This window comes from Zeugodacus cucurbitae, chromosome 3 (genome assembly GCF_028554725.1).
Source record: "Zeugodacus cucurbitae isolate PBARC_wt_2022May chromosome 3, idZeuCucr1.2, whole genome shotgun sequence".
NCBI classification, from domain to species: Eukaryota; Metazoa; Arthropoda; class Insecta; order Diptera; family Tephritidae; genus Zeugodacus; species Zeugodacus cucurbitae.
In genome coordinates, this window is record NC_071668.1 from 13,372,221 (window position 1) to 13,385,897 (window position 13,677).

The 13,677-nt window shown below is 36.3% G+C and overlaps 1 protein-coding gene across 1 annotated transcript; it reads right to left on the reverse strand.

Annotated features, from left to right (window-relative positions):
- Positions 1–8,169: 8,169 nt before the first annotated feature.
- LOC105216567 (zinc finger protein 260) lies at positions 8,170–12,010 on the reverse strand. Its single transcript, XM_029043091.2, has 2 exons — positions 11,614–12,010; positions 8,170–11,105 (listed from the first exon to the last, which is right to left on the reverse strand). The coding sequence occupies exons 1-2, from the start codon at positions 11,714–11,716 to the stop codon at positions 9,199–9,201; spliced, it is 2,010 nt and encodes a 669-aa protein (XP_028898924.1). The 5' UTR covers positions 11,717–12,010; the 3' UTR covers positions 8,170–9,198.
- Between the last annotated feature and the right edge of the window lie 1,667 nt (positions 12,011–13,677).

The following is a 13,677-nucleotide window of genomic DNA, read 5'->3' on the forward strand; positions in this document are numbered from 1 at the left end:
TGTACCGTTAGACTTATGTTCAGGCTTCTCGATCACTTTAAAGCTCTTAATACTTATCAGGACTCACCATGGATCATGTCTATTTACTTATATGGTTCATCTTTAATTTTAATAGCTGGCGATTTTGACACTAAGAGACAGTTCCTTGATTATATGTTTGTGAAGATCAAACGACAGGTTTGCTATCCATGTCTGAAGGATCAAAATGTACTTGACCTGCCTTCCTCTTATATTTATCCGATATTTATATGTATCTCACTACGCCTCTCATTCGAATCAATCTACAAATGTTAAACACATCCAGCATACATAATCATATTATACTCGATCACCTGGTGACTGCCTAGAGCTATAAGACAAATGTACTTTGGTGGCGCGATCCTTTCCACAGGTTGGTGTGATAGGTGCGTTTTGAGTGGGTTGTTCGCGACGCACTTCGGTTGAGCCCATTATATGAGCTTTAAAATTATTACAATAACAACAATTACAGCAACAAATTATTACTTAAGGTAACTAAAAGCAATAAAAACAACTGTTGGCATCATTAACAACAAGGAATCACTGTGACGCTGTAATAAAAACACTCGACGCATTTTTAATGCTCCCTCCTCTGCGCTGTTTACAAAACATATGATTATTTTTTGAATATTTATTTTTATTTTATATTATTTTATTTTTTTCTTGTGGTTTACCCAAATTTCAACTCGCTTTGCTTCCTTTCTTCCTTTATAACACCTTAAAAAGCCCACTTCCTTCCTTGCATCTTCATTGCAACACCAAGCTGTCATCCTACAATCTTCCACACTGACTAAGTGTGCGCATGTGCAGCTCCAAGCCCTTTCAGCAGTGCGACGCGTTGCGTCAACATGCAACAGCGCGGCAATAAATATTTTAAAATCTGAAAACAAATAAATTTAGTGATTTGCCAGCGTCGCGAAGATGGCGAGCAAAATGAATAACTTTAAATGAAAGAAAATGCAAAAGAGCTGCCACAGGCGCAGCCAAATCACAGCTACATCACATTGCATTACCAGGTATGTGTGTTTGTGCAACATGCCACATAAATTGGTAAATTGTTTTTGGCGCTTTGTTTTTGCCCCTGCACAACGGGATAGTTGCAACAACTACACCTCTCAAGTGTTTTGCGGCAAAAAAATACAACAACAACAACAGCAACAGTGTATCAGTAATTGTGCTGTATTCAAATTTAGGTCAACTCAGCGTGGAAGTAAGAAATTCAAAGTAGGTGATGAGCGACGCAGATGATGATGTGATAAAGTTCATATTGTTGAGTGTGCGATTATCTGTGTGTGTGTGTAGACTCATATGACTTTTGCTTTATATAACTACTCAGAGGATTTCTTGAGTTGTGGCAGGTTAATTTGTGTACACTTCGCACTAGTTAGTGGGTCAGGTATGGGTTTCAATCTAGATAGCTTTATTTTACTATATAAAGTCATAAGAGATTTTTCATCAATTGGTATAGTGACATCAACATACCATAACATAATATCTGATATGAGGTCATGTGATATACGATCATATGATTTTCAAAATTCAGTCGTGTTGGTTATATTAAATGGCATAATTTTTCGATCTTTGTGGTCCCAATATGAACATTGTTTGTTTTTTATTTAAAATTTCATTATTTTGATCACGGGATGAGATATCATATGATTTAAATAATTTGATGTATTTGTATTAAAGTTTGTTATATGATATCATATGATGATACGATACACATGTGATGTGCATAAATATTACGTTTGAAAGTCAACTAGAGCCAATTGAAAATGTTTATTAAATATCCAAAATATGTAGAAGATCATATTATATCACATCACATGGTGTGCCATCACATGATACAAGATCATATGATATGGCTTCAAAATTTAAAATAATAAGTAAGCTTAATTAAAACAACTTATCCCAAATACATTTAATGTAAATTATTTGCTAATTTGTTATATCACAGCATATTTTGATATTGTTATCATGTGATATACATATTAAGATTTATTAGCAAAAAATGATATCCTAAGACATTAACAGCATAAAATACAAATATTATATTTAATTGTCTTTACGTAATTATATTATTTTTAGACCTTTTGAATCAAAAATTCACTTTATATAATATGATGTAATATCACATCACATGTCATGACATCAAATGATTTCTTATATTCGCATTTTAGTCCAAAATTTTAATCAATAACAGATGCAGATCACTAATATAAAGTCATCGTCAACTTTATATATGATATGGAAGTCATATGACATCGATGTGATATCATATGTTAAAAAAACTATATGATATGATATCATAATTATACATAGAAAAACGTGGTAAATAATTTTAAGTCTTTCTTCACTTAGTTTAAACGTTTTCAACGTAAAACAAGGTTGCCACCAACTGCTAATTTTTTAGCTTTTTAAAAACTCTTTTATTTATATTTTCGGTTTTTTTAATTTTTTTTTTTTTACTTTTTTTGTAAAAAATAAATAAATGTATTTTCGCAAAAAACATTTACTACCTTACTTATCCGCAATGAAATCGATTTATTTCCCGCCAAATGGTAGCAAAGCAACAATAGACGCAGATGCAGACGCCAAGAAATAAATGCCACCTTGGCATTACTAATTTAAACGTTGATTTATTTGCCAAAAAACATTAACGGTTAACGGTTATTTATAAAAAACGGAAAAATTTAAAATTTAGATTTGCCACGGTTGCGTTGGCGACGGCGTCAGCGGCGGCCACTTGTGAAATGCGATCGAAATCGTAGGCGCGCGCTGAAAAAAAGACAACAAAATCAGTATTGCAACACAACGAATGAGAAATGTGCTGCCAACTACAGCTACCAATGGACAACAGAAACAACAAATTTAGCTAAAAATAAATAAATATATTGTACTGGTGGTTAAGCAAAAACGAATTTTGGCCAAATTTAAAGTGAATTTAAGGCGTGTTTCTAGGCTAGCGCCGCCACCGCCGCCACCAGAAACCTGCCAATAAATGCCAATTAACCTAGAAAACAAGAGTGTGGTGAGCGGACAGTTTGTTGTTGGAAAATAATGAGTTGGGAAATTTTAGTAAAAGGAAAACACCGGCGAATAAAATAAATGTAAATAACGTAACAAATTCTTAAATATTTGAATATTTTAATTATCATTTAATAAGCTGCCATCTAACAACCAAACTGCCTACTTAAAAAAGGTGTGAACGAAAAATCGGAAAATGCCGAAAAACAAATATCTCAAGCCAATTGCCACACTTCGGCACATTCGGCTGCGCGCAAATAAATTTGAAAACTAATTAAATGTAATTGACAAGCGCCGAATCGACACATTTGTAAAAAAACAGCCGGTCGCGCTTGCCACAAACGCTTGACATTCACACACATATACACTCATCGCTTGGTGTGGCATAGAAAAACCGCCGCCGTTTGGCGGTGGCACAAACGGTGGCTGTGCTTTTTGCGGCTTGTCAATCGCGCAACACTTGTCACCTTGCAGTCGCGCCGCTTGCCGTCTCGTTGCGATTTCTATTTGCAGTGTATTCATATATCTTGCCCAACCTTTGACCACACGCTGATTTGTCTAGTCGCATTTGTCGTACAATATTTCACACTTCTAGGTTGCAGCTTTGGCAACCAAATTTTGCTTTTGTTTTTTTTTTTGAATTCATGAAAATACTCGAATATATTTTAAGCTTATCGCGATTGGTTTCTACTAAAAAAGTCAGACTCACTGCTGTACTGAAAATTTGCTTAAAAAATGAAAAGCTTATTTTCTTCTTCTTCCTTCTATTCGATTCCTATTTTAAATAAAAAATAGGGGAAGGCTAACTCGGCTTATTTATTTTTAGATCAATCGTCTAAGTCCTCTCGTTTAATATAAACTTTCAACTCTCAGTATTTTGATTTTCAGTATCTTTTTATAATATGTACCTATATAGTATCCTTTAAGAGGGCAATACCATTTTAAGTCACGGAGAATTCTAGAGATATACTTGATAATACTATCAAAATAATATGTGGAATTATAATCTCCATATTTCCCTCCCATGTATCTATCATATATACAAACATTAAAATAATATTATATTCCAATTGAGACACTTTTCTTCCTATACTACTCGAATATCGTCTTCTAGTAACGTATCTCAAACTTTCCTAATTGAAAACACACGATCTAGACTTTTATATAAATCGTTCGCATGATTTTTATTTCAAAAAACCGAACTTTCGATTTTTTGGACATGCTTGTCGGCAAAGCCTATCGTATTTTAAGACAGAGAGAGAGAGAGAGAGCTTTACTTCTTAACTTCCTGTTCGGTCCAAGAGTTCTTAGAGTTTTTAAGAGTTTTAAAATCGTTATTGGTGTAGGGATTGATGATCGTTCTGGACTGTACTAGTATGTATGTCTATAGAGGTCTATAAGTTTTGTATAAACCTTTGGCATGAACTTCACTTTAAACAACCGAACATCCTATTCTTCGTTATTCTTATAGTCAAAGATCTTCGTATCTTGAGAGAGAACTTTACTTCTCAATTGCCAACTGGGTCCAATCACTATACTATATGAATATACTATGAGATCGTTCTTGGTATTGAGGTTAACAGTGGTTCAGCAACGGACTAGTCAATTATAAACGTAGTTTCATATAGCTATAGAGACCTTTAGGCAATAGGCAATAAGCAATACAAAGACACCAGGTTCTTTATGGCACTAAGTAGACTCTAAAGGTTCTAAATATGTGTACCAAACTTGGTTAAGGACTATCTTTAATAAATTATAGCTTCAAACGATATTCTGACAGCAAGTAAAGTAGCTAAACTCGACTTCGGTAATGTTGAAAACGATAATCTCTTTGCGGTTTCCGCCAGGAGAGATGTATAGTTCCAATACAACTGGATGGATAGTGGTAGTTCTTGACTCGAACATATATTAAATAGTCTTGGATTACTACTGGAGATCTCTATTGACAATTTTTGCGTATAAAACTTATAGCTAGCGGCCACTTAAAATGGGTTTTAAAGAAATTAATGATAAATAATTCTTTTATGTTTAGAAATTTTGTTGTTTTTACCATTTAGAGAATGGAACTTGGTTACATATTCACCAACAAAACCCAGTAACCATTCACCAAGCGCACGCAGTTACAAAAATTTGCCGCCAAATTGTTTAAACGCTTTATTTTGGCAGCGCCAAATGCAACAATTTCCGACTACATATTTTCGCGTCACCACTCGCATTATTTGTTTGCTTTAATTTTGTTTTTTTTAAGCACTTTTTGCGCTCGCTTTGGCTAAGCAAAGTCTAGGAAGGCGATGATTCATCGCGCATGCGCATGTGGCAAGTTGTAAGTGTGGCGCAAGTTGTACGCGGCGACCGGCTAAAAAGCTCACACACATATACATATAAGTATTTCAAGCATTACATATGTACGCGCACATGCTGCACAACGCGCAGCCGCACTCACCTCCCAGCCTCCAACCGCATGCGCGCTCCGCTAGAGCAACGCCAATTTGCTGCCGCCGCTGCCACTGCCGCTTGTTTATTACTTACTGCGCAAATACAACTATTGGAGTAAAGTTGTTTATTAATATGCCACTACTGGTGTTGTTGTTGCTGTTTTTGTTGCTGTTATTGCTATTATGTCTGCGGCTGCAAGTCTGTGCATGTTGTTGTTATTGTTGCCACAACAACTGCCACTATCGGCGTTTAAATATTGTTTTGGCTGTCTGCCTGCCGCTCGATGTGGTGTGCAAATCTTGCAGCTGCACTGCCAAAACAATGTCGTAGCACACCGCGCAGCCGCACGTCTGTCTTTCATTCGTTCAACGGTTGGTTGTGGCGCATTTGGCGCATGTGAGTGAGAGTGTGCGTGTGTGTTCGCGCTTTTGCTTTCAGGTTTTTGATTTTTTGGTTATTTGGCTTATTCGTTTTTGTTGTTGTTGCTGTGTTTTTTAGCATGTTTCGGCATATTGTCTGCCGCCGGCACACGAGTCGTCGATAAATCCAACGACAATAATAATAACAACCGTGCGATATGCTCATACTGCAAATGCGATATACTAAATAATAATAATGATTATTCTCGCAATTAATTTCGATTAAAAACATAGTCAACATCGCTAGATAGTCTTAAAGAATTGTGTTGATTGCTTTTAGCGCAATATTTCGCGTTTTTATTTAAGCAGCACAATGCAGAAACCCCTATTATATGCCTCGTAAGCTGGAGCTTGAGTTTGAGCAACGTTATGAATTTCACTAAGACTGTAATGAATTGAGCGTTGAAAATTCTATTAAAGCGTTGATGTTGAAACACTGTAGATTTTTAAGCTTAAAAAAAGTTTTCTTTTGAATTTTCATTTTCATTTAGAAATAAATATTTCATTTTAAGCGCGGCAAAAATTAATAAGTAGATCGTTTAGCATTGGAAACGCTTTTCTTAGCACCCGTTTCTAACATTTTGTTTCCTAATATTTTCGGAAGAGCAATTTTTTCATAAATAGAGGCCTAGTTAATTTTTGTTTTTCTTTTTTTTTTGCTATCTTTGAGCGCTTGGTGGTGGTATCATTGAGAATATTTATATACAAAAAATTTACTATGAAAATGCATTAGCGAACTATTTTCTTAAAAAGTGTTTTCAAACATTTAATTTCTCTATAAAATATTGAATAGATTAAAGGAAGGAAAATCTGCTGAAGATAAATATCTCTTTACTGTCCTTGTCCTATCATTGCCTGCTTAGTTTCGAACATGTTACTACTACACTATACTAAGTAACTTCGCAGAGTTCGTTATTTTCGATATCAGCTTTTGACTTTTGATCTAGCGAATTGCAGATATAGTTAGCGTCTATGATTTAACACCTTAGCTTTCAACAGTCTTTCCATTTCTAAGTTAAAGGTAGCATTATACCAAGTCAGGACGACTTATCACTTCTGGATAGCGATGGAAATTCATAAATCCGATGAAGGATATAGCATTATTTTATGTAGGTCGAAGCAATTCATAATTTTCAACACAATCTATGGTGATTTTTAAATTTATTAATATTATATTAGAGACCACTATACTTTACTATTATATCATGTAAAGTATAGTTGTCTTTAATCTTCACTTTTCGACAAAGGAATGAATGAAGTTAATTCAGACTCGTAAAAAATGGATTTGCATGAATTTTTGGTTCAACCTAAATTAGTTCTTCCTTTGGAGACAAAAGAAAAAAATAACACAATAAATAACCTCATTTTTACTGATACATTGGAACACTAGAAGACACATATGTAGTTCAAAGAAGAGCAATACCAAGCCAACTCAACTATTATTTTTAACATCTCAAGCTTTTCATAAACTCTACTAGGTCAATTCAAGATGTATGTCTCTGTTATTGAAGAAAAGGTCGTTCAATATGCGACCGCTGGAATAAAATACGCTCTTTCGTATGAAAGAATCGACTTAACCATATAGATGATATTAAAAAATAACACAATTTTTTCTTTTTTCTTTTAATTTATTGAGATTATTATAAAGTTATTTAACATAGAGTTGTTCGACGTATACAGTATATATATATAAACATTTTCTTATTTAAGACAGCTTCTTGCTAAGGCGAGATTTACAGCATTTATTATTTAATACTATAGTAATTCGAAGGCGAAAAGTAAATTTCTTGTGAAATATACGTTCAATACACATACTTAAAACTAAAAATTCTAATGAGAATTTTTTTATTGATATGTAACTATAAATATTGAGGTAAATATATATAATTTAATGAGATGCTTAAATAGTAGATTTCAGTGTAATATATATGTATACATATATATATTATAATATTATATAAAATATTTACATATATTTTTTAAATTTAGTTGTATACAAAAATAGTGTAGATATAACAACAAATTAGTACAAATAACAACAACAAAACAATAGATGCCTTATTCATTAAAACTAAATTAAATTGAAATTTTTAATATTTTAGTATTTCAATTGAAATTTACTTTCATATGTAGCACAAAAATTACATATTTTTTAATATTTTTTGTTTTTGGTTTCATAATTTTAACTGTAAATATTTTCTTCTATCGAAAAAAAATATATTTTTTTGTCTAGAAATTTCGTTTGATTATAAAAACAAAAATATGTTATAAATATTTTTTCTAAACCTGTTTATTTTCTATACCTGTTTCAGAAAATTATTTTTTTTTATAATTATTAATTTTTTTTATTTTTATTTTTTTTTTTTTGTATTTCTACCCTTTACCATTTTTAGTTTATCTTACTAGTTTCCTACTCTAAGCTTTAAACCTAATTATATGACACTTAATGAATTCACTGTTGGAACGTTTGTCCTAATTATCGTAAATGCTGGTATGTACTACCCAGTATTTCCGATATTTTATTTTCAAAAATATAGTAAAAATAAACTAAAATATATAAATAATATTAATTTATACTAAAATATCATAACTTAAATAAAACTAGGTGATTGACTAGACAACCGACTGAAAGAATTACCCGTTTTTGAAGCGAGCGCTTTTAGTTGCCTTAAAATAAAATAAATTAAATATTTAGCTTAGAATAAAATAAATTATTGAAAAATAAATAAATAAATAATTTCCTTAATTTATTAATAAATTAATTAATTAAATTAAATTTTTCATTTAAATTTGCTAGAAAATATTTTTAGTTGCAATTATTTCATTAGAGTTTTGAATACTATTTTTTTTAATTTTTTTTTGGATTTGAATTTTACCGCTAAATGTTGCGAATTTGGTTATAGGACATATAAATAAATACAATAAATAAATAAATAGATAAATAAGTTAAAATAAATAAATAAATAAATATATAGATAAATAAATAATTAATTAATTAAATAAATAAATAAATAAATAAGTTATTATATTAAAACTAAAAATAAATACCTACCTAATATAGTCTGTCACAACCCCATACCTACACTAACATGCGACCCTGTCATACCCTACCGCTAATTTTTGGCACTGTTGCATATTTTTTGGTATCCCCATAAGATTACAAACTAATTCCTGAGTTCCTAACCTGCTTGAAATCTTTAAATTACAATTAAATACTAAAAAACTAAATTATGAGTATCCTTTTACAATACCTACATACAAATTTCGGCTACACAAGCCTCTCGGCATCGCTACACCACTAGTATTCACCGCCATGCGCCGCCATCAGCGCCATAGCCTGCTGTGTTTGCGCTTGCGCTGACTGCGCTGTTGGCGGTGGCGTCGTGCTGCTGCTGTAATGCATTTCCTCCAACTCCTCCTCATCACCACCACTGCTACCCAAACTGTCGGCATAATAGTAAGCAGACGGCTGTTGGCGTTCGGCAGGGATATTCTCATCATTGTAGGCGCCTTGTTGCAGTCGCTGCATGTGCTGTTGCAGCTGCTGTTGACTGAAGCCACCCTCACCTACTTGCCCAGCTGTTGTAGCAGACGCGGCGAACGCTGCCAAATTCTCTGTCGACGAAGTTGGCGATCCTGAGTGCGGTGATTGCTGGCAGCCGCCTTGCAAGTGCTTGCCCAATAAGGAGATGCGCGAGAAAGACTTCGTGCACGAGGGGCACGAGTATTTCTTCACATCCGAATGCGTTTGCATGTGTGCGCGCAAATTCGAGCGATCGGCAAAGGCGCGATTGCAGTGCTGGCAGCTAAAGGGCTTTTCGCCGGTATGGGTGCGTATGTGGCCCTGCAGCAGCCACGGGCGTGAGAAGGCTTTGCCGCAGATGGGGCATTTGCAGGGTAGCGTGTGTGTGCGTATGTGCATTTTGAGTGCGCCCAGTGAGACGTAGGTCTTGTCGCAATTCTTGCAATTGAAAACCTTCTTCACCTGATTGCCCTCGGCGGCGGGACAATGAAATTGCTGATGCTTGCTCAGGCCCGAGTATGTGGAGTATGATTTGCCGCAATCCTTGCAGTGATAGCGCGGCACACCGACAGGCTTTTGCGCAGACTGCGCAGACGCCACGCTGGAGGAGTGTATTAGTGCCGCTGCCTTATCGCTGGAGAATTCACCAGCGGCTTCGAGCGCGCCTGGCGCTTCGGCGCTATTCACGCTGCGTATGATCTTGTATTCGGTGCTCTCGAACGCGTGTGTTTGCTGATGTTTCACCAGGCCGGCGTAGGTGGAGTAGCATTTGTTGCATTGCTGGCACTGATAGTAGAGATCGTTGTTGGTCTTGATCTTCAGCGTGTTTGCGTTTGGTGAGTCCGCGGTGCGGCGCTCTTCATGCTGCACAATATTGTTGTTGTTGTTATTATTATTCCCGATTTGCTGCATGCTCAGCAACGCACGCGCAACATTATGCAGATTGATATTCTCACCAAGCACTCGTCGCGCTGGCATATCAGTCTTCACGCTCAAATCCTGTGGCTCAAAATCGCGGCGCTCGGTTTGATAGTAGAAGTTCTCCGCTTGTGGCATGGTCTGTGGCACTGCTGTCAAATGCTGTTGCTGCTGTTGTGGTGGCAACTGCTCTGCTTGCATGCCATAAGCTGGCGTTTGCACGCAGTCTTCATACTCAGCAATGCTTTTCAGCAAATTGTTATTGTAGTTTCTTAGTTCCGCTGCGGGCACATAATTTTCAACTTCAATTATCTCCTGCTTGATTTCAAGCGCCGCAAATTCCGGCTCCGCTGTTGTTGGTGGCGGCGTTATGCCATCATACTGCGGTTGTCGCTGTGCCTCTGGTCTGGGCTCTGTTTCCTCTTTACCGCAAACTTCGTCCTCTGGCGGCAGCGGAAAATCGCCGTAACCCAAGCGCGCTAAACTGCGTGCGATTTCCTCACGCGTAAACACATCGGGAAAGGCACGCGCAATCTCTCGCGTCTCCTCCCAGATGCGTCGCGCCAGCTCCTCTTTATTCTGTGTAAAAACACCGACAGATTTCTCTGATGGTGGCGGTGTTGGTGTATGCTGTTCTGCATTGTCCTGCGTAAATTGATAGGTCTCAGCGTAGGTGGTGGGCGCTGGCGCTGGTGGTGGCGACGAAGTTGGTTTGTACGCGGGCGCTACGCCAGCGGCGAGACTGAGATCAACAGGGCCTTCATCTGGAAAATGAAAAAAAGTATTTTGTTATATTTTTTAGTATGATGAAATTTGTATTGAAATTAATGTTTGATTAATCGTTATTGTAGTCGTAAAACTGGAACCGAATTTAGTTTAATTAAATACTTTAACTCCTAAACAAGTTAAGCCATATTTAATAATCCAATTCTTTCTACCACACCATAAAAATGCCGAATCTGTATGGCGATGATTAATCGGATTAATTATTAGTCGATTAATGTTCAATTTAAATCGAATTTTGAGACTTTATAATAATTAATTAATCATAATAGTTTAAAATTAATAAATTTTCGTTGAGCTTTGAGAATTCGAAAATTTTTTTGTCGTATTCTGATTCCTTATTCAAAAAAAAATATTAGTTGCTCTTTTGAACTTTTCAATTTATGTTACTACCCTGGGTCAAAATCACAGAAGTTGAAACTTCAGAGTCCTAGTCTTCTTGATTTTGTTTTAGGATATATAGTGAACCTATATTCGAAAGCTCCTCACCTTGATCTAAGCAATCCATGCGTTCTGGTTGCTGCTCCTCCTGCTCCAACAGCATTATTGGACGCTTCTTGAGCGGACATTTGCTATAGTTGACTTTATCCATGGCAACTGTTGTAAAGGCACAAATCACAGAACACTTTTCTACACCAGGAACTTGGCATAAATATTTTTCTTTGCGTTTTTAATAAATTTTTTTTCCAATATTTTGCGCTTATATGAATTTCACAAGCATCTGAAACATCACTCAACACAACTTTTCACCGAACACTTTCAATTCGTATATAGTTTTATAAATATTTTTTTTTTGGAAATAATCACTAATTTGTACTCTGTACCATCCGCACGACACGTCGCACGTTTCACGTCTGCAGTTTCGTTTACGAATGATGCAATACAACACGATCAGTTTAAGTTTTATACCAAGTCAATGCCAGCCGCTTGGAAATATTTTGAAATAACCAACCCCCTGGGTAATGGCAAACAATCTGGTGCGGTATGATCGCCACCACCAGCAAATTCACCCCTCTCGACATAGCACGTACTATTAGGATACAGGCTGCATATGTAGCATGCTACCTACTTCCGATCGTCCGTTGATCCCCATTCAACTGTCGAGGCAGCGAAGGGGAAGCGGAATCTTTTCAATATTCTAAAATCAACCACTAACTCAGCTCAACAACAAGATCATTATGATTGTAGGCTACAATTGAGCCGAGATATGTGTTAATGATCATCAACGTGCATGATCGCCAGCCGATTTGAGTCAGCCTGTTCCGCACACACACTATCAACGGCAACAACCACCATCACCATTAACAATAACGTACAGCATCCACCATCAAGGTAGCGTTGCCGAACAGATGTGCGACTTGGCATGCGTGAGTGGATGCAGAATTTACAGCACGTGCCACATGCGCCACCACGCCATGCCATGCCACATTGATTATAAATACACATACTAACTATTGGTACATTTCGAGGCACATTCGCACAGACAGACAGATAGGCAGATGCATATGCAGACTACATTAAGTAGGTAGGCTGGCTGCGGCTGAGGCTGTGGAGCGCAAAACATAAGTCGTTAAGCAAACTTAATAGCGATCGTTGTTCGCTATAAGATCGTGCAGCGATCGCTCATACAACAACGACTGCGTCCAATGATTGTCGTTGCTTCAGGAAAATAGCGCCACTAGCCGCTAGTAGCGTTGCTTTCTGTCACTTTAGTTGCTGTGATTTCTTATTGTCATTATTGTTTTCTCCAAAAGCACTCACGCAGCACGATCACCGATCGTTCGCGCTTTGTATAGAGCTACGCTTTGGTCGGTGTACGCGTCGTGAGCAGCTGCGTGGAAGTGTTTCCATTTGAAAAGAAGCTCTCATTCACTTGAGCTTGTTGCTGTATTTACATTTTAGCGCTCACACTCGCATTTATTGCTCACTTATGGGTGGAGTTGGCGCTCTTCGTTGCTTATATACTTTACCCACACCCTTCGTTGTTTTTGTGAGCTTTGCGCTCAACACCTGGCTTGTGTGGCGCTCGCACAGCGTTCTTTGAAGCGTACAGGTGAGTGCTTAGCTTGCGCTGCCAAGCTTAGTGACTCTCTGTTGTTTCTAGGAAGTAAAGCGAAGAGCTCATTTTGTATTTGTTTCTTTATATGCTAGAGCTATGCATATGCTCCATTCCGTCGCTGGCACTCTTCATTGGGGCAAATTTGTTTGTTGGCGCTCTTTAGTAAATGTTTGATCGTTTCATTTTCATTGTACCTCTGCTCCACTGGAAAGTTACAGTTAGTCAAGAGCACTATTGGAACGTTTGACTATAACTCAGTGGGTGAAAGAGAGCTTTATATGCTTGTGCGCAGACTCAGATACTTTTAGATACAAATGTGTAATGTTATATAGGAGAGAGATATATAGGTTTATAAATATTATAGCTGAGATCAAATATTTTTTTGTTATTTTATTGCTTTTATTAGTTTTCACTTCACCTTTGAGATGCTTGATATTATTTTTAAATTTTTCCAAATACTTGACGAAATTTCGGGATTTGAAATGTTAAAAAAT